The sequence below is a fragment of the Melospiza georgiana genome, chromosome 2 (assembly GCF_028018845.1).
Source record: "Melospiza georgiana isolate bMelGeo1 chromosome 2, bMelGeo1.pri, whole genome shotgun sequence".
Lineage (NCBI taxonomy): Eukaryota > Metazoa > Chordata > Aves > Passeriformes > Passerellidae > Melospiza > Melospiza georgiana.
The window spans coordinates 78,784,254-78,804,927 of record NC_080431.1 but is presented as its reverse complement, the minus strand read 5'-3'; the positions used below and the strand labels follow the sequence as shown (position 1 = coordinate 78,804,927).

General features: G+C 43.7%; 2 protein-coding genes across 7 annotated transcripts in view; one reads left to right on the top strand and one right to left on the bottom strand.

Annotated features, from left to right (window-relative positions):
- Positions 1-90: 90 nt before the first annotated feature.
- FKBP4 (FKBP prolyl isomerase 4) lies at positions 91-20,271 on the bottom strand. The gene is made up of 10 exons (XM_058019325.1): positions 20,012-20,271; positions 16,403-16,547; positions 15,068-15,210; positions 11,139-11,259; positions 10,413-10,569; positions 9,275-9,365; positions 8,845-8,928; positions 7,952-8,137; positions 7,180-7,419; positions 91-3,990 (listed from the first exon to the last, which is right to left on the bottom strand). Exons 1-10 carry the CDS (start codon positions 20,093-20,095, stop codon positions 3,892-3,894), a joined length of 1,350 nt encoding a protein of 449 aa, XP_057875308.1. The 5' UTR covers positions 20,096-20,271; the 3' UTR covers positions 91-3,891.
- The window catches only part of TCAF2 (TRPM8 channel associated factor 2), a 30,763-nt gene continuing 30,274 nt past the window's right edge, over positions 20,186-20,674 (top strand). For 3 of the 6 annotated variants that reach the window (XR_009114194.1, XM_058019322.1, XM_058019320.1), the window contains exon 1: positions 20,320-20,629. The gene's annotated coding sequence lies outside the window, so the exon portion shown is untranslated. Of the gene's footprint in view, positions 20,630-20,674 lie in introns of all 6 variants that reach the window. The other 3 variants (XM_058019324.1, XM_058019323.1, XM_058019321.1) reach the window with 3 other exon arrangements.

The window sequence follows — 20,674 nt, the reverse complement described above, 5'->3', positions numbered from 1 at the left end:
GGAGCGCGGGGCGGGGCGGCCGCAGGGCCCGCCCGCCGCCCACAGCACCGCGCTCCGGAAAGGATTTACACACGCAGACACACACGGGTGTGGGTTACAAAGTCAGGACTGTAACTGTTTATTTCAAGCATTGTTTTCTTTTTTTTTTTTTTTTCCTCTATAAGGACATACATAACGAAGTTTATAGTTGAAGTTTACATGCATGACCTCACTCACAAATACCAGTATTGCCACCTTCTGCCGGCAACCAGACCCACTTTTAAAGACAGCACGGAACATCCGTTCAGCTGCCTGAACAGGGCATGTTTAGTGTCCTTAACAGATTTACATTCTCAAACACTTCATAGTTTATGTAGTAACAACAAGGGCACAGTGGTACTTTCAAGACTGCTCACACTTAACAACAGATGCACCATTGACTAGATTTTTTTATAGATGTGCCACAGAAATCACTTTTTGCTTTCAGAAACATGTACAACTATCATGCCTGTAGATTTTTGAAAACTGCTGTTCAACAATTACAAAGTTCTCATTAGGACTTGGCTCTATGCTTTAGCAGCAAAACCAGTTTAAGCCACAGAGGCTTGTATTTCCAGGAATAATTAGCAACAAATCAAGGTATTTATGTGATTAATAAGTACTCTGGCTTGGCATTCCTGTCCCCTTTAACTGTTTTTCTAGGTCTATAAATCCCTTCTTCTAACCCCAGCTGACATTCACAGTGTTGTTTCCCACAAGAGGGGGTAGTGCTTTGGTATAAATTTTTATACATACAAGAGGCTGTTACTACAGTCAGAGCTCATGAAAATTACCCCCATTACCTGGCAACCCCAAGGCTTTATCAGGCAAATGCAATCAGCATTTCCTTAAGTGAAGTGACCTCCCAAGCATCTCTCTTGCCTCTGTCCTCTCCCACCCACCCCATGAGACCCAGGGCACTGCAGCTCCCAGCTCTCTAACCACGCTCCAACCCAGCAGCAGGTGCTGGATTTGGTGTCTGGGGCAGGGCAGCACTCCAAGCAGCCCTTGCTTGGTGACAGTTCCAGGGCCCAAGCTGGGCTCACACTGCTGCAGGACAGATAGTGGAACTCCCCCAGGCCCCACGAGTTCAAGCGCTTACACAGTACTTCTCTTTCAGCAAAGGAGACCAGGAATTCACATTCTATTACATGTTAGAACAGGGATACTCTCTGCAATATACACACAAATTCCAGCCCATGGCATGCCATGCAAAGACATCTTTCTCACCATTAAAAAGTCGATTTATTTTAATCTGAGAGAAACAGATTTTCTACCTTTCTTCTGCAGAGCAGGCAAAAAAAAATGCCCCTTCTGCCCCTGTCTCTAAACAGGACGCTGGAGATGCTGAATTTAACACCACATGATAGGATAAACAACAGCTGAGTTTGAGTACTATGTTCCATGCCTTCAGACAAAAAAAGCCCACCCCAACCAGAAGCCCCCACAAAATTCAAAAGCACACCCACCCCCAAACAAGACACACAAACTGCAGAAAGAAGCAGAATACTGAGTAATAGCTTTCTTGTGAGATCTGGGTAAGCAGACATTAGAATCACTCAGGAGTTTGTAGTTCATTAAAAGTATTTGTAATATGTAAGCCATTATCCCTTACTTTCACTTCAAAGCCAGTCACTTTTAGATGTATTGGTTTGTTGTTTTTTTTTTTTCCCTCTGGTCCAGTTTTACAATGCGGTGGGGTGAAGAGGAAGGTAGCAATATGAACATAGAACAATCTCTATGCACAGGTTACAGACTTGCTTTATGCAGAGTTTCCAGCAACATAATTTTTCCTTTTTGCAAATATATGGGTAAATACTGTATAAAATATCATGGGACTATTTCATGGTAATGAACAAACAACAGAGAAAAATAATCAGGACACTGGCTATGCAGACAAGAAAACAGAACCAAAGAACAGTATATTCTCTCAATTCTGTGCAAATTCCAATAAAAACCCACGAAAAGTTCCGTTTTCTTGAGTTTAATTGGAGCTTTATTACTTAAGCTGTGACTTCACAGTCTTCACCTTCAGCAATTTGCAAAGAGGAGGCATACAAGAAAGGCTACAAAACTTAATGGAAGGGACTCCCTACTGAACAAGGGGAAAGAGGGCGATCCCAAGGCAGAAGAATTGGGAGCGCCAATTTGTTCTTAAGTCTCGCATGAGGACTCCTGAAAAAAGCTGATTACTTGAGGCAAATCAAGGAAATAAATTTAGAAAGCAGAACCTGGGATTAAAGTAAGCTGGAACCAGAAAGAAAAACACCGATGACAAATCGGGGACTACCGACCTGTCAGCCTCAGCTCTGTGCCTGGGAAGATCAGGGAACAGATCCTCCTGGATGCTATGCTAAGGCACATGGAGGACAGGGAGGTGACCAGGGACAGCCAGCACAGCTTCACCAAGGGCAAGGACCATCTCAGCAGCCTAGTGGCCTTCAATGATGTAGTGACTCCACGAGTGGGCAAGGGAAGGGCTACAGGTGTCATTTACCTTCATTTCTGTAATTTTCCTTCTCTCTAAATTGGACAGAGGTGGATGCAGTGGGGGGACTGTTTGATGGGTAAGAAACTGCTTGCATGGTCACATCTACAGGCTAATGGTCAAGGGCTCAGCGTCCCAATGGACACCAGTGACAAGTGGTGTCCCTCAGGGGCCCATACTGGGACCAGTGTTACTATTACCTTCGCTAATGACATGGATGAAGGAGTAGAGTGCACCCTCAGCAAATGTGCAGGTGACACCCAGCTGAGCAGTCCCCTTGACGCACCTGGAGGACAGGATGCCACCCAGAGCGACCTGGACAAGCCTGAGAAGTGGGCCCATGTGATACTCATGAGGCTTCAAGAAGGCCAAGTGTAAGGTGCTGCACCTGGGCTGGGGTAACCCCTGGTATCAATAATGGCTGGGGGACGAACAGATCCAGAGCAGCTCTGCCAGGGAAGATCTGGGGGTGCTGTTGGATGAGAGGCTGGACACGAGCTGGCAATGTGCACTCACAGCCCAGAAGCCAATTGTAACCTGGGCTGCAACCAAAGCAGCGTGGGCAGCAGGGGAGGGAGGGGATTTTCACCCTGTACTCTGGTGGGACCCCAGCTGGAACACTGCATCCAGCCCTGGGGTCCCCAGCACAGGAAGGACATGGACCTTTTGGAGCAAGTCCAGAGGAGGCCCACCAAGATGATCAGAGGGATGAAGCACCTCTCCTTAAGAGACAAGGCTGAGAGAACTGGAATTGTTCAGCCTGGAAAAAAGAAGGCTTTGGGGTGACCAAACTGTGGCGTTCCAGTACCTTAAAGGGAGCCTACAAGAAACATGGAGAGAGACTATTTACAAGGGCAAGTAGTGACAGCAATGGCTTCAAACTGAAAGAGGGCATGTTAAGATTAGGTATTAGGATGAAATTCTTTACTCTGAGGGTGGTGAGGCACTGGAACAGGCTGCCCAGAGAAGCTGTAGATGCTCCATCCCTGGAAGTGTCTAAGACCAGGCTGGATGGAGCTCTGAACAACCTGGTCTAGTGAAGGGTGTCCCTGTCCATGGCAGGGGGAGTTAGAACTAGATCTTTGAGGTCCCTTCCAACTCAAGCCATTCTATGATTCTATGAAAATGCAAATAAACCAAGCAGAGTAAATCCAGACAGAACCCAAACAGTAACAGAGGCTGAATGAATAAATAAAGTCACTAGGATTAAGCCAGATTTATGCTGCCACTCAGCTTCTTGAACAGCCACATAAAGCTGCAACTGACTGTGGCATGGTGGCTTCAGCCTCTGCTCCCTTGAAGCCACTATCCAACCAGGTAGAAAAATAAAGGTCTAATTCACTGGAAATTATTTCATTTACAAAACTAATGGAATAGGGGTTTTCTTATGCTTCTGCTTCAACTTCTGATTTATCTTCAACTCCATTCTGCGCATCTTTCATTTCTGCATCTTCAGTGTGGCTTGTCTGAAGAGTAGCAGATGACTAAATAGAGAGACAAAGAAAAATATTAATACATTATACAAAATTTACAAAAATTATTATTACACAAAAATATGTAGCAAAAACATTGTTTAATTCTTATTCCTTGGAAAGCTCATCTACCCTGCCAGACTGAATTAAGATATTATCTTCAGCCAAAAGAAGCCAAAAATGTTGAGGTGTTCTGGTGTTAGGTGGTTATGATTCTTAATGCAGCCTGCACCCACTTGCCACACAACACTTTCTTAGAAGTCCTTTAAATGAAATTCACTTATGAAGCTTCTGCAGGAACTGCTTTTGCCCTGCTTCAATATTAATGTCATTAATTTTCAGCCATTGCCATGGCCTACCCTGACCCAACTTGTATGAGGCACACTAGCACTCAGCATAAGAATCATCTTTGTTGGACAACTAGGTTTTGTGAAGAGACACTTCAAACTCAACAACAGTGATTTGGATGTCCTGTGCAAGAGCTAAACTGGAAGAAGATATGATCTGACAGTGTGGCTGCTCTAAAGCCCTCTCCTTGTGCATCTTCCTCATAAAAAGGTGTGGAAGGCAGAGCCATGAGGTCAGAGCTCCAAGGCCAGCTTTTACAATAGGACATAACCAGCACATCCTGACCTTACAATAATTTTCAAGCACAGTAAGGGGAGGTAAAAATGTCTTGGCTAGCTCATCTCAAAATCTAGTGCAATGGAATTGCTATTCCACCTGTCAGCCCAGCATCTTGAACCATCTGTTTTATGATAATCTTAGATGAGAACCAAAAAAAACCAAGCAAAATCTTAAGCATACAATGCCGGGAGAGCAGAAGGGGGAAAAGGGGAAATGGGCAGAATCCTTAAAATTTTACATCAATTTGGCTACAACACAAAACCACATTTAAAAGAACATTCATGCATCAAAGGTCAGTTTTTCATTCTTAGAAGCATTCCACAAAGCACACAAGAGTTAAGTCTTCTCTCCACAGAAAATCTGTTAGCTACCAATCCTAGGCTTAAGATAAGGTGATAAACACCCTGACCTTCAAAAATTCACACTTTACATATGTGAACTTTTCAAATTAATGAAAGGAACTACTGATGCAAGAGTGGCTGTTGAATTTAACAGACTGTGTCAGGAGCATCAGAACTGCAGTCCAAGCTATCTTCTTACCAATCAGAAGACATTTAGTAAACAAACTCTCTTCTCCAGAACTTTGAACTTCTACTACACCACCACTAAACTGACACTGTTGGAGCTGGAGAAAAGCAACACTATAAATGCAGTAACAGGAAAATAAGCTTTTCTTGCAAGGAAACCACCTCAAGACTGGCCCAGGGAGTAAGCATCCTTTACAATTTATAGTTCCATCACTCCCATTTTATATAAAACCATATCCATTTAAAGCAAGCCAGATGGCTCAGAGGAAAAAAACCCCAAAACCAGCACATTGCACATTCCCAAGATCATCTAACTGGTTGGGAAGAATTCACCAGGCCAGTGGCATCCAGGCCTGTATCAGCAATACTGTGTCCAGCAGGATCAGGACAGGGATTGTCCTCCTGTACTTAGCAATGGTGAGGCCACACCTCAAATCCTGTGTCCAGTGTTAGATGCCAAACAATAATGTTCCATTTACATTTGGTTGGAGTCCAACCTAAAGCATTCTACAACTTCAAACTGATGCTATCCAAAGCAGATAGGGAAATTGGAACTAAGTGCAATGTTTTTCCAATATCCCAAACAGTCTATAGTGCAAAGATTATAAGTCTGCCTTTTGCCAAGAATGTTACTCTATTACTCCAACTATTTGTCTTAGAAGTTGAAGAAAGCTTAAGGCTTTTGAAGTTTTAGTGGGTATGGCTTGTTTCAGCAATCCACTCTTCCTATTTCAACAGATCCTGCTGTATCCCACACCTAGTGGAGGAAGCTAAATTCCCAGCAGCTGTGCTAACCTAAAGGATCCTTCACAACAGAACCTGGCAGCTGGCAATTAAATCCTGCAATTTCAGAAATGAAGATGTCCAACAGTGAAATAATTCTACTTTTTAGAAAAATATTTCTGAGAATTTTATTAAAAATTAAGATACTGTGTGACTTTACATCACTGTCTAGAAGGACAGACAGAATACCTTCTTTTATGCTTCAATACACAAAGACTGTTGACATCAGGCTGCTTTAGCCAAAAAGAGAAGAAAGTGAAGCGTTTTATGTAGGAAATTGTCAGCTGACAGTCTGAAATGGCTGAACTGTCAGGATACACTCATCTGAGGATATCATGCCTCTGGAAAGACTCAATGACACAGTTAACCAAAGGAAATTAATGTACCAGTATCAGGCAATTTTGTATGTTCTCCATGCATATTCTGGAAAGGTGAAAATAACCTCATAAAATACAAACTTCTCTACTCCCCACTGTTACTGACGAAATTTGAGTCTGACATAAACCTCAGATTTGTCAGAGAAGTTACAGGTTCATCTTGTCCTTCTAGATCATCCGATTTAACTAAAAAAAAACCCAGAAGGTTGTCTTAGGATATGTGATTCTCACCAGTAACCTGAAATGTTTCTTGGTACACCTAATACAATCTTGTTAGAACCTGTACTCACATCCTGCCATCATTAACTGAACTAGCATTGACTAAAATTCTAGTGAAAGCTTATGAAGAAAACCATCCATACAGCAGAATAATCAATCTTCTGACAATCCATAATTGTGACATTTGTAATGGAGACCATCAACCACATCCTAATGTGTCCATGAGAAGCAAGATGGTGTTCAGCACCCTCGGTAGGACAGACACAAACTCTCACTAGATGGGCACCCCAGGCACCAGAAAAGCCCATTCTTTGCAACAGATTCTAGAGGAACAGGTGCTTTTTCCACTTCTAGAACATTGTCTTGTTTGCACCTCATCAGTTCAACTGCCTTCTGATTAACACTGGTTTGTGGCAAATCCAGTTGAAATAGATAAGAGCTTTCTGTGCAATGGTTGGTACTCCTGGTTTTCCTGTTCAAACAAGATGGCCTAATAATTTTGACTGTTGGCACTCTGAGTTCCATCCCTGCTCCCCAAAGCAGTGCTCTACTTGAGTGTTCTCCTGCTATAATTATCTGTAATAAGAAGCAAGGTGAGTACCTAAACCACTGTTCCTTGTCTAACACATGACACCACCTCCTGTCATGTTCAGAGTAGTGTTACTTACCTTTATGTCTTTGTCTGCGAGCCTTTGGAACATGTTGGCGTACATCTTCTTCTCCTTCTCATGCTGCTCCCGGATTTTCTGCTGACAAGTCACCAGCTGCACTTTGGCAGCTTTGTTACTTGGATAAAGTTGTATCACCTTCTGGAAATCTGCTCGGGCCAACTCAAAGTCATTGACAGCCAAGTGAGCTTCTCCCCGCCGGAAAAGGCCTTTTTCATTGTTGCTATCCAGTTCTAGTGCCTGCATTCACAAAAACCAAAGTCATGTTCAGCAATTTTTATTCTTTTATAAAAATTATATGCAGTCAGAACATCAGTGACTGCTAGGAACTGTACCTTCTGATGTAGGCTTATGAGTCTTGTGAGGGCTTACTAATAAAGTCAGTGGAGTACAGAAGAAATACAAAGAGGAATTAATATAGTAGGCTATTTGACAAGAGAACCAGCAAGTCTAAGATTTAGTCAGGGAGTAATCCTGCTCTTTGAAAGACCTCTGCCAACACGACTACCTTCACCACATTTCAAGTGTTCCTTATTCCTAGATACTTGAATATTCTCAATGTAGCAGCAAGTTAGTAAAAGATGTTGAAAGGGCACTAATTATGAAAATAATCAGTTGGATATTTTGAGCGCACTAAAAATTCTGTACTACCCAAATGACAGCTGGTAAGAAAGACGAAAACACCACATTGGCCTGTTGTCCCTAAAATGTTTAAAGCAAGACAAACTGTCAGACTGCTTGTGCAGTTTAAGAATAAATCAACTCCTACTACCTTGTTGCAGTTCTCCAAAGCCTGGGAGTATTCCTTTAGCTTGAGATGGCACATAGCTAAGTTAAGGTGGGCAGCAAGCCTCAGGCTTTTGGCTTTTGATTCCTCCTCCTCAGAGAGTCCCGACTCGTGCTCCAGCCACGACACAATCTTCTTATACTGTAATGCTGCCCGCTTGTATTTCCCCTCCTGTAAACAAGGCAGCTCAATTATCACAAAGCTCATCATAGGAACTTTTATCTCCCTCTTGACCCTTTTGCCTGCCTTGAGCAATACATCTAAAAAACCCCATTTCATCAAAAAGTAACATCTATCATCAAAAATACACTACTTCTGAGAGCCATTCCTGCACAGGATCAGAAAATCTTTCGGAATACTTTACAGGCTCCCCACTAGAGCTAGGGATATATGCCAGCATTGATACTTCACTGAACTCCTACCTTTATATTCAACTTATGATGCAAAAATAAGGGAAGATGGGGAATTCTCAACATGCAATACCAAGATAATAGGAAACTCTTCCTTTAGCTACTGAAATTGTTTTCAACAGCTTCTCCACACATCTGTACCCAAATGAATGTTGTTCACTCATAGCACTGGCCCACAGCAGGAACTGAAATACTGCACACCCTACAGTGCTATCTGTAGACAGAGCAAACAGCTCTAACAGACAGCTCCCTGCAGTTAGTTCTTTGGATAATCCAACCGAGTTTCTTTTTTTTAAGACACATTCCCCTTCAGCTCTCCCTGTAGAATCTCACAGAATACAATGAACACCACTCAGAAATAACATAAGCTGTAAACATCATTACCAATGATGTTTATTATTATCAAATATGTTTATTATCATGACACAGACCAAGAAATGCTATTATTACTTGGGTACTGTAACTTACCTTGAAGTACTGAGTGCCTCTCTCCTTCACGATAGAGCTCTGTTCCAACTTCTCATCTGTGTTCATTTCCCAGGACTCCTTAGCCTACCCAAACAGGAACACTTCCAGTCAACTTCAACACAACTTCTAGGGAAATCAAGTAGCTATTGTGCTTCCCACTAACAGTATGGTTGAGATAAGCCTGGCAAAGCAGAGCTTTGCACTGCTCATGGAAACCAGCCCAGAGCACGAGAGATGGCAACAGACAGGGATACAGAAAGAATAAGGACCATTTCAGCCAAGAGCTCCCAGCATGTCAGCATCATCTCTGGCAACAGTGGCCTCCTTGTTTCACATCACCATTCAAGGATTCCATTGTCATCGTTTAAGTTGCACTACCACTTCTTCCCCCAGCCCCGGATCTCTTTGGGATTTCGTCTCTTGCTCTCACCTTTTCAAAGCTTTTGAGTTTCACTTCATACTGCAGCTCTGCATCTGGAGGGATCTTAAATTTCTCATTCCCAGCACTTCCAAAACCATAGCTGTAATATGGGGGTGGGGAGGGAGAAGCAAAAGTTATAAATAAGAGAAGAGTTCAAAACTATCCATCGAGCTACATTTGCTACATAGGAAGAGGGAGACAAAAACCCCATGCAAATTTGGGATGCACATAAATTATTATTACAAGACAAAGGCTTGAAGAATTCTAGATACAATTCTAAACTTAGCAAGGACAAGGTAGAAGAAAGTAAGAGAAAGCTAGTATTCACTTCATTAATCTTTTAGCAACTCGTATTATTTTTAATTAGTTTTTTAGTTAACTTTAAGGAAAAGCAAGTAATCCCTTCATAAAAAAAAAAAAAAAGCCAAATCATAACAACCAACTTTCAAATTGCAACTACCATATTTAATATTTATGGTCTGAAACTGAGTGTTGCATTCAGAGCACCTGTATTTTAGTTCTATTCTTAGAAAAGCAAAGAGAATAAAGACCAAGATTAGGTGAGCAGCTGTACACTTAAGACACTGCTAACCAGCTGGTAAACAGGAAATGCTTCCAGAAAGGTACTGCTATGCAATTCTAGAAAGAGCTGCATATTAGCAGGAAAACCCTCTGGATCAGATTGCTTTCCTTTTCTGCTCCCATCAGGCTTAGTTACAGTTTAAAAAAAATTAAATAAAAACTGAAATAAATTAAAGGTTAATGAAAACAATCTGTGCAACTCCACTTGTTTCAGATGTGTTCTCATTGAAAAGAGAAAATTCTGCCTATATCCAAGTCTACATATGGACTGTTTTACAGTAATCAGTCATGAAGAGGGATCACAAAAATCCAAGTTTGAGAGCAATGTTTTTCAAAAATATTTAGAGGTCAACGTTACAGAGACTTTAGTTAATTTTTTCTGAACTGCTACTGCTTCACTATGAAGTGGCAAAGCATGATACTTCTCATACATCAAATTTTGGGGCTGATCCAGGTTTTTACCACAGCGCTGAAAAAATACTTAAAGGTATTATAATGAAATAGTTCCTTCTTGCCAGATGATTAGTATAAGCTCTTCCTGTATCAAACACCAGAAACAGCATACCTGGGCTTGAGATAGAACACAGATTCCTCTGATTTCTCCATTTTTTGAATTGCTTTCTCCAGCCCATGAGGAATATCGAAGTTTTCACCTTCTCCAATCTCAAACCGCAATTCCCGCTTGTCAAAAACACGATCTCCGTGTCGGCCTTCAAACTGGACTGGTAACAAAAACCAGAACAGCAGAGAGAAATCAGAATGCAGTGTATGGCAGTGGGCAGTACCCAGGAGTGCACAGGGAGTTCCATACAGGCAGGCAGCACACACACAAGTGCCAAAGCCTCCTCCTGAACAGTCTTTTCTCTTTTAGCAGCTACCTATGGCGTGGCAGCTACTGGCAGCAAACAGAACTTCTGCTGTTCAATTTAACAACCCCTCTTTTTGTTGTTCATTTAAGTGTTTGTTTTTTCCACTCTGACAAAAAGTGCCAGAATGACTTCCCCTTTTGTTCCTTAGCACATGGAAATACTTTATGAGACTCAATCACCTTCTGTCATCAGATAAGCACTTCAACAGATTCAGTATCACCAGAAAACACAGTTGCTGCTGGAAAATGTAAACCTTGCTAGAAACAGGAGAAGGAAAGCTTACTCTAGGTTGTTAAGTTACTTGGTACAGAAAAGAGAAGCCATGTATTCCTGTCCCTCAGGACATGCAGTTGTAGGCTGTGAAAAGGTTCTGTCATCCCTCACTGCAAATCCATTCACTATTTTTGTAACAACACACTTACTCTCTACAAGTGCATCCTCATTGGGCCTGGAGTAGCCCTCTCCTTTTTTACGGATTCTTCGGATGATGCCACCATCTTCTTCATCAGTGAGGTCCTCCCCCTTGAACTCAAAAAGTTCTATCTGTTGAGGGAAGAATAGCCTTGCATTTATTCTTATTAGACCAATTTAGTAACTCACAGGATTTATTCTCCAGAGATCTTTGAAACTTATAACCCTCTGCTGCAACAAATTGTTTTAGATTTTTAAGAACTAGTGCTCAAGTAGGAGACAAGTATCCAGTCTGAATCTTCACATGTCCTCCCAAGTAAATGTAAACCATAGTTTCAAGTGGGAGTAACACAACAACACAGAAAAACAGTCTAGTTACAAAAGGTACTTTCCTTGCTGCTATGAAGTGAAGGAAAAAAAATCATATCCTATTTTTGAGTAAAACAATAGTGAAAACTACTCCCAAGCACAAAAAAGCAAGTCATTATAATCAGCATTGTTTAGACTACCTCATTAAAAAAAAAAGTTCAGAGCTAATGCTGTGGAGGTTTCTGACACTGGACTTGAGATAAGTGGAATGCAAAAGGCACTGAATATCCACCAGTACTTCCACTTTTTATTTTAATTGATACCTAGTAACAAATAATATTCTGGTCTTTCTCTTCAGTCAGTCTTAAAAAAGTAATTCCTGAACATCCTACTGATGACCACACAGGTATGTGTACCTCCCCCCCTTTTTTTTTCCCAGCCTGAACAATACTATTCTATGGAATAATCTAGCAATCTAATAATATTGCTCAGCAAAAGTAATCATGAGAAAGAAAAAACAAAACCACTACCAGATCAAAAAAGAACTTCCAAATCAGAGGACATGCATTACTTCTTATCATATAAAATGCTGGTGTGACGACACAGGTACAAAAATCTCTTTAAGATTTAAGAGATGTAAGTTCTAGAGGGTCTTTTGTAATGCAACTTGTGCAAAAAATTGGTATGGGGATAGGCACTTGCAAAAGAACCCTGCTGATACTGTGTGAAGTAATAAAAAGTAAACCTAGGTAAAAATAAAAGAGTGGAAACTTAGAGACTTTAGCTGCTTGAGAGTCATACTAGCCAGAAACTATTGCAACCTAGTAGAACTTGGGAAAATTTCCTGGATCTAATTTCCAACCCACATCCCCAGTCAGGACACACCCAGCACCACTTACTTGTTGCAGCCAGTGAGCCTCAGGCTATTTTGTTAGGAAAGCACAAAACTATCACAGGCAGCTTTGGTCCTTTCCTTCCTCCCCTATTCCCTTCAACCTAACTGCCCAGGCAGGCATGAGGGGATATCAACTCATGAGTGAAACACTACTTTTACCTAAAAGCACACCCAGAAAATGGAGGACCAGACTGGCAGCACCAAGAAAAACCCAGTGGGAAGTGAATAACCTGGGTGACTGTGGGGGATGGACTCAGGAGCAGCCTGATGGACCAAATCCCATCTTGCAGATAAATAAAATACTTTTATTTATCCCAATGTCAGGTATTACCTCTTGTTGAAGGACAATACAAATTGCTCTGCTTTCTGCTGTCCACGTGCATCCTGTGTAGTAGTGCTAAGCCCTTAAGAATGCCCCACTGTGCTGCCTAGGTAGAAGGCCTTGAGCTTTTAGCTTGCACTTCAATCATCAGCTCAGCCCTGATTACAGCTGGTATCACTTGCATAGAAGCACACAGCACTCCACCATGGGTAGTTTGATCTAATACAACTAAGCCATGAATAACACCAGATTTCTAGGTAAGATAATGCTCTTTATGAACAGCTCTACATGACACTACTTTTCAGAAATAATGGTCTCAATTTTGATGCACTCAAAGTGAGTAAATGTCATCCCTCAGTGGACACTACCTGCTAGCAATATTTTTTTAATCCTTCACACAGAATATATCTTTAATCCTATTACTCACAGGTCCATGAAAAAAAAAAAAAAAAAAGAAATGCAAATACACTACCCAAATGCAAAGCAAACTCAATATCCAATTATATGAAGGCCAATGGCACCTGGCCTGTATCAGCAATGGTGTGGCCAGCAGGACCAGGGCAGTGATTGTCACCCTGTACTAGGCACTGGTGAGGCCACACCTCAAATCCTGTGTTCAGTTTTGGGCCTTTCAGTTCAGGAAGAACATTGAGGTGCTGGAGTGTGTCCAGAGAAGGGCAACATAGTTGGTGAAGGGTCTGGAGCCCAAGCCCCACGAGGAGCTGCTTGAGAGAGCTGGGGGTGTTTAGCCTGGAGAGAAAGAGGGGTCTTGGGAGGAGCCTTCTCACTTTCTACAACTCCCTGATCGGAGGCTGTTGCCAGATGGGGTCAGTCCCTTCTTCCAAGTAACAAGTCACAGAACAAGAAGAAATGGCCTCAAGGTGCACCAGGGGAGGTTTAGAATGGATATTAGCATTAGAACAGGCTGCCCAGGGAAGTGGGTGAGTCACCCTCCCCGGAGGTATTTAGGTGTAGAGGTTGGGTTAATGGTTTAGTGATGGACTTGGCAGTGTCAGATTTATGATTGGACTCAATGGTCTTGAAGGTATTTTCCACCCTAAATGACTCTATGTATAATTTACCCTTCTTAACAGATGCTCATTGCTTCCAATAAAATCTAAACAGACTTTCAGTCTTTGAATAACTCCGTGAGCTATTTTCACCTTTCAGATAGTAGATAAAACATTCAATCTCAGAGCAATCATCAATTTTAAAGCTTTCCTTATGCCCCCAATTGTAGGATTCCATTCCATTGATTAAGTGCTTTAGAGCAAAGTAACTTTAAAAATTACACTTAAGAGTCTGCCTTCTCTCAGGCAGAATTTATTTTGAAACAATTGTTGGCAAATTGATCTGTTTCAACAGTAAGAAAAATCCATCCTCTTTAAACCCTGTTGACACTGTCAGGGTATGCTTCAGAACAGCTTTAATGTCATCCTACATGGAAAAATCAAATACAAGTCTCAGCATTCTGAGCAACCATTCTCACTTCTGAAATAACACACAAGAGACAGCTGCTGTTTCCACCCCCCTTTGGGGAAGGAGGGGGAAGATGTGGGGGAAAATTGTTTTTAAGGTCAGTAGGAAATAAAATCTCTCCTCTCCTGGTGAGGCTGAGAGACACCAAGGATAAGTGGCTCCATGCTCACCAAGACATGCAGCTCTGCTCCAGGAGAGCAGCTGGCCATGTGAGTTGTCAAACTGGGTTACCCAGCTGCCAAACTCAAGACTGCCAAGTCTGTCACAGGCACTGAGTGAGTGCACAGGATTTCATCTATGGGGGCAAGACTGATCAGTGTAGCATGGATGCACAGAGAGACTTTGGCAATGAACCAGCAACCTAAATACAAACTGGTTTTATGGTGCTTTAAGGCAGACTGAAATGCTCAGTTCTACAGAAAGAGTTCATAATTGCAGGGCTGTTCAAATATTGTATTCCAGCAGTTTACATGGGGCAATTACCTCTTTTCTCCCTGAAATAGCTCATAAGAGGTAATGTTAATGTAAAGAAAACACAAGTTAGTATAAAAACATATTATTGAGGGCATTAATTGCTCTTCTGGTAGTTGAAAACATTTAATATATCATTACTCTGAGTGTTATGAAGTTATTAAAGATTTTAACCATTCAGTCTATCACTGAAATAGTCTGCCCTCTCAGCCTGCACTTTACTGCTGCAAATCACCCAGTAACTGCAAAACTACAACTCACCACTGAAGATCATTCAAGTGTTATAAAAAGAGAAGGGAAACCTGAGCCATTACAGAGCAGTGGCAGCCAGACTAAAATTTTGTCCATGCTACCCAAAATGGACAATGTTACTTTCCCTAGAAAATGTAACAATCCTGTTTTGAAAGGATACTGCCTCACACATATTTTCAAGCATACAGTTCTAGTGACCATCTCTCACTTACCTCAAAAATCAGTGTAGCATTGGGAGGTATCTTTGGAGGGCTCCCAGCTGAGCCATAGGCATATTCTGGTTTACACGTAATCCGACAGATTTCACCAATCTTCATAGTGGCCACAGCAATGTCCCATGCTTTGATCACCTCACCTGTACAAGTCAAATGCCAATCACACATGAAAGGCATGATCAGGTGAAACTGAGCATTATCAGTTTTAGTATACAAAAGCTAAGGCAGCAGAAATACTGAAGAATTTGTGCTCACTCTCATTTATGTACATCAGTTTTAAGCCTAATAAAGTTCTAAAGTTTCCCAGGGACCCAAATTTGGCCTAAACATTTTTTCATTCCAGGTGTAACAACTCTTTTCACAGAATAACAGAACAGAGACACCAGCTGAAGTGCTTGGCACAGTCCCAAGTGTGAGGAAGTAACAATAAACTCTTCCGAGAGGAAGGCCTTAGGGTGAGAGATTGCCGGCTCCTGTTTTGAAAACAATCCAAACCAACAGCCTTTTCTGTTCATACTTTTATCAGCTGGCAAAGAACAGCACCAGTGGTAACTAAAAGTTACACACATTTGTAACAGAAAGGGGGAAGAAAATAGTAGCATTCCTTTGAAAGGAAGAAAAGCTGTAACAAACTCCCCTCTCTTACTCAAGCTGTCCTAATTGCTGCTCCTCTTGACTCATCAAGCAGACTTTCTATTAGTCTTGTGTTAATAGGTACACTTAATATCATCTCAAATTGAAGTACAATTAACTTACCTCTTTTTAAAAAGGAGGTATTATCTATTTTTTTAAAAAGAAGAAGGTAAGAAACTTCCAGGGAAGAATACAAGATTGAGTAATAAGATTTGCAGAAATAACGATGCTCAGATTTTCAAAAAATGAAATATTTTGATAATGAAGAGATGCACTGCTCAAAGACTCATATTTGGGTTAACTTGAGAATTTTCTGGAGAAGAGAGTGTGTTTCATCATAAGACAGCTGCCTCTGTGTACCCTGTCACAATTAAGCACTCCTGAACTGAGGTCTGCCCCCCAAAAAAACCCAACCAAAAAAATGCATATTCTGGCTATTTAACTGCCCCTTATATCTACATTTCAGGTCAGATTTGTTCTCCTGGAGTACTTTGTCTGAGGCCTGTGAATTCTTCTTTTAAGGGGCTACACAGTTCTCTCATTCACAAAAATCTCACATTCTGATGGGGTCATTCTAAGAGAATACAAGTTTAAGAGAAAACAAGTTTAAGTGGCAGTTTTGAAAAGCAAAGGAGCCACACAAGGAAATCCCGTCTCGATTATTACCAAAACTGATCAGTACCAAACACAAAATATTACCTTTCCCCAAGTCAAATGAGAATTTGTCTTTTCTGTCCAGACTGGAGTCAAATTTTGTGCCATCGAGAAGCCACCCCGTGTAATGGACGGTCACCTTATCACCTATCATCGGAGACTCTGTCCCACTGCCTTCTCTCTTGACAACCTGGGGAAAACAGCAACCAGCATTAACATCACAGAAATCAAGCCTGCCTGCCCACTGGACACGAATCACAAATACCTAGATGTGTGTGTTATCATCCTTGGCAGACAAAGGATTTGCAGGTTTTTTTCAGTCACCTGGAAATGGACTGGCTGTTCTTTCTGCAGATTAGCGGCGCTGCAAATGCAGAACCTCAAGATGGCTGTGCTGTGATACAAGAATTTAACAGGCAACAGTTGTGATCAGCTTACAGATCTCTGCATTAGGCAGGGCTTTTTCTTCTTTACTCAAGCATTTGCCTCATCACCTCTGTATCATCACGCCCCAGTTCAGTGTTCTAGGCAAAGCACTTAAACAAGAGAACAAGGTGGTTCTTTCCTTGCAAAGTCTTTTCCAACATGCAATCTGAAATTATTCGAGTTCAACCAGGCAGTTTAACAGTTAGCAGTGTCTCACCTCACGCAGGTTAGTTCTACCAGCCTACAGAGTAACACTTAAAAATTATTTAATGCAAGAATTTTGTCTCCCCACAATTCTGACACGAATCATCAGCACCCTCGTCTCACATACTGCTACAAGGGTTTGCTTTTCTTCTTAGGGAGAAGAAAATCCCCAGCCTGCCCAGCAAGACAAGTATTAAAAGAATCTATACTATCCAGAAAGCGGGGACAATCTCTCTGGTGTTCATTTGAAGCATATAAAAAATCAGAGAATAATAGTGACATATCTCACATGCAAGGATATGAGGCCTTGCCCATAACAGGATTCCCGAAGTTCAGATTTGAATTTTGAATTTTTCCCAATACAGATTGAAACCAGCTAGCCCTAAGCCAAAGTTCTGCATTATCTTAGCCAGGCAAAAGGGGACCAATGGAGGACCGTATTTGCTTCTATCATGGAGACCTGGAAAACATTCTGTTATAGAAGATAAATATCTATCCAAGGGCAGTTACAGGGCATCCCTCCTTTAAATGTCATGCTTCTATATCCATCATGTTTTTCACTGAATGAGGCAGACCTTTGGGAGTCTCCTTCACAAATTTCAGTTTCCTGCAACCCACCACAGTCAATCTCCCACCTAGCCTCCCACCATCCCTGTGACTGACTATCCAGCTGAAATGCCAGGGCCCTCCATCCAAAACCAAAGCTTCACCACCGACAGCTTCTGTTCGACTACCAAGCTGAGAGCACCTCACTGAAAGCCTAAAACAAAAAATACCCCCCCAAACAAACAAAATCTAGAAAAAATCCTGGCTGCTTGTTTTTTAAGGAAAGGATGCTCAACCTGAAAAGGGATGCCTGACCTCATACAGAACACCATCCCTTTAACCCTGCACCAGCACTTCGGCCTTTATTAGTATCACAAAACCAATCTGTGATGTCTCCCCAAGGAAGGCAAAAGTTCGAGCAACCACTCTCACAGAAATAAGGAAACAGAGAAGTATAAGAAAAGCACATGAATCAGGTAAGCAACCTGACCTACATCATGCTTAGCAGATGCAATTTGCAAATCTGCATAAAGTAGATGCAAACTAGCACTTGAAAGCAGCCAGTCTGATGTAATCTTGAAAAACTGTGTTTAATGGAAATTTACTAAACTTCACCAAATGCTATATTCTTGTAGTGCCATATCAAGGTACTCTACAGTAACAAATATCTCATTTTCATTACTGATACAATTTATTCTTTTGCAGTTGTTCCATTTTGAAGAGACTGAAGTTTCACTTGTGAATATGGAAATACTATTTTCTGTAAGGTTCGCATTTTCTTTTCAGATGAAGAAACAGGATTTTTCAGCTCATATGGCATTTCAAATGGTTTATTTCCAAACTTAATTACTTATTCTAGGAATTGTGCAAGTATATTCAGCAATATCAGGTAAAAAACTGTGGATTCTATTCTGATATACAGCTAATGAGCAAATAAACACACTCCTGGAATCACTGCAACAATACCAGTACAAAATTGGTGTAGGTTAGTTCAGAGCTAGACGCCTGATTTCAGCACATGCATTTTGCACTCCAGCAATTACGTAAAAATAAAATCTATGAAGGCTGGACTTTGTGACCTCTACAGTATTTTACTTACCATGTCACAATCTCAATTTTTGTGATTTTCACAACCTCACTTCGTTTGCTAGTGTTTTCTACTCCCCCTCCTCAAAACAAACAAACAAAAAACAACAGAAAAACCAACCCAAAAAAACACCTGCTGCTTCTCCATCATTAAAAAGCAGGTACTGCATCAATCGGGCAGACCCCACTGCCCTTCTGCCACGCTCAAGGCATCTGGGCTGCGGGAGACCTGGGCAGCCATGCAGATGGGAACCCTGACCTAATACTGTACTATGTGCAAAACCCAAAAATTCTCACCTAAACATGCTAGCAGGAAACACGGAAAAGCAGAAATATAGCAGCCAACATCTTCAATCTGTTCCCTTAATACTCTCCTGAACGGGAGACAGCACCTCCGTAATGAACCCAGAATTCAGAAGGCTCTAAAGGTTAAACCCAGAATTTTGCCTTTGCTGTGGCGCCCCTTTCTCCTCCTGAACAGCGTAACTTCGAAATTTTACTGCGGCTGAATAACGCTTCTAAATAATCGCTGAAGTTTTTAGCACAGCCTAAGGAAGTTTCTAGAGATATGGAAATAGGCAACGTCTGACAGAGGAAGTTCGCACAACTCCCCCTCACGGTATAAATCCCGCTGCCCTTATCGCCTGCCTTCCCAGTACAAAGGAGAGCAGCCGCTCCGCCTCGGCCGTGCTGGGGACCTGCTGGGGACCTGCCCGGCCACCCGGGGCCCTGCCCGGCGGCACCGAGGGGCGGCCAGGCCGCTCGCGAGCACCGGACCGCGCACCGCGGGCCTGGGGGCGGCCCGGAGCCCGCGGCCTGAGGGGAGCCGGGCCGGGCATGGCGGGGACGGGCACCGAGCGCACGTGCCCTGCCGGGGCTCCATCTTTATTTCCCGGCCCCGGACACGTGCTGGGGGGGCGGGGATGGACCCGGACCCCCACAAGCCACGCTGCGAGCCGGACAGAGAGCCCGGCCCGCCGCCCCTCCCGCATCTCCCCCTAAACGGCGATGGAAAGCCCAAAGGCAAGGGAAGCGCCTTTTCGCTGCACAGCCCCCCCGTGACCCCGAGCTCTCCCGGCGGGCAGCCCGGGCCCCGGCTGGCCCCGGGAGGAGCGGGGAACCCCCGCAGCCAGCCGGGCAGCGCTTGCGCAGCCGGGGCGCGCTCCCGCCCTCCGCCGCTGTTGTTTAATCGCCCGCGCTGCGCCAGCCCTGCCTGGATACCCGGGGACCGCCTCGGCCCCTTCCCCGCGGGCCACACAATGGGGCCGCTAGGGCCAGGGCGCCCGGGGAGCACCCGCTCGCAGGCTACGAGGAATGCCCCCGCTCCTCGCCGGCACAGGGTCCCCTCCGAGCTCGTGCGGAGGGTGGGGATGGGGAACAGCCGCCCTGTACCTTGAGGACGCCCTCATCCTGCTTGGGAGTGATGTCCACCCCTTCCAGGGGAGCCCCGTCCGCTTTCATCTCCTCCGCCGTCATGCCGCCTGCCGCTGCCACCTCTGCGCAGGGAAGGGCCGCCTGGCGGGCTCGGTGCTGCGCTGAGCGCCGGGATGAGGCTGCGATAGCGCCTGGCTGCGCCTCCGACTCCGGGCAGCGCGGGTGGGGGCGGGCGCCGCACGCCTCCTTCCCTGCTGCTCTCGCCGCAGCGCCGGCCCCTGCCCGGCGAGGAGGAGGAAGGGGAGGGGAGAGGGAGGGACCGAGAAGTTTCTAGAGCTGCTGCCGCAAAGCGCCCGGCTGTGCCAGGGTCCGGGGTAAAAGTGTGCGTCGCCCCCGGGGGCGGAGAGGACGGCGGGGGTAAGGCAGCCGCCTGGCCGCGTTATACTCCGGGGTGGCGGGGGCGAAGGAGAAGAAGAGGAGGACGAAGAAGAGCAGCTTATTGATGAGAGGAGGGAGGGCGCGCTTTTACAGCGCCGGGCTTGCAGGGCAGGTGCGCCCGCCTCTCGCTGGTGATGCAGGGGAGCCCGCCCGGCAGCGAGGAGGAGCTGCTGCGTCCTGCCCTGGGGAAGCTTTACTGTAAGCTGCACTTACAATAAAAGTAACCCGTCTGACCCCTCAGTT

Excerpts from the sequence above, each read along its gene's own strand:
- FKBP4 (XM_058019325.1), bottom strand. The coding sequence starts at position 20,095 with ATGACGGCGGAGGAGATGAAAGCGGACGGGGCTCCCCTGGAAGGGGTG. Across the intron at positions 8,929-9,274 it reads AACTCAAAAGCTTTGAAAAG|GCTAAGGAGTCCTGGGAAAT; the intron begins GTGAGAGCAAGA and ends CTGTTTGGGTAG. Across the intron at positions 8,138-8,844 it reads GAGGCACTCAGTACTTCAAG|GAGGGGAAATACAAGCGGGC; the intron begins GTAAGTTACAGT and ends CCTTGTTTACAG.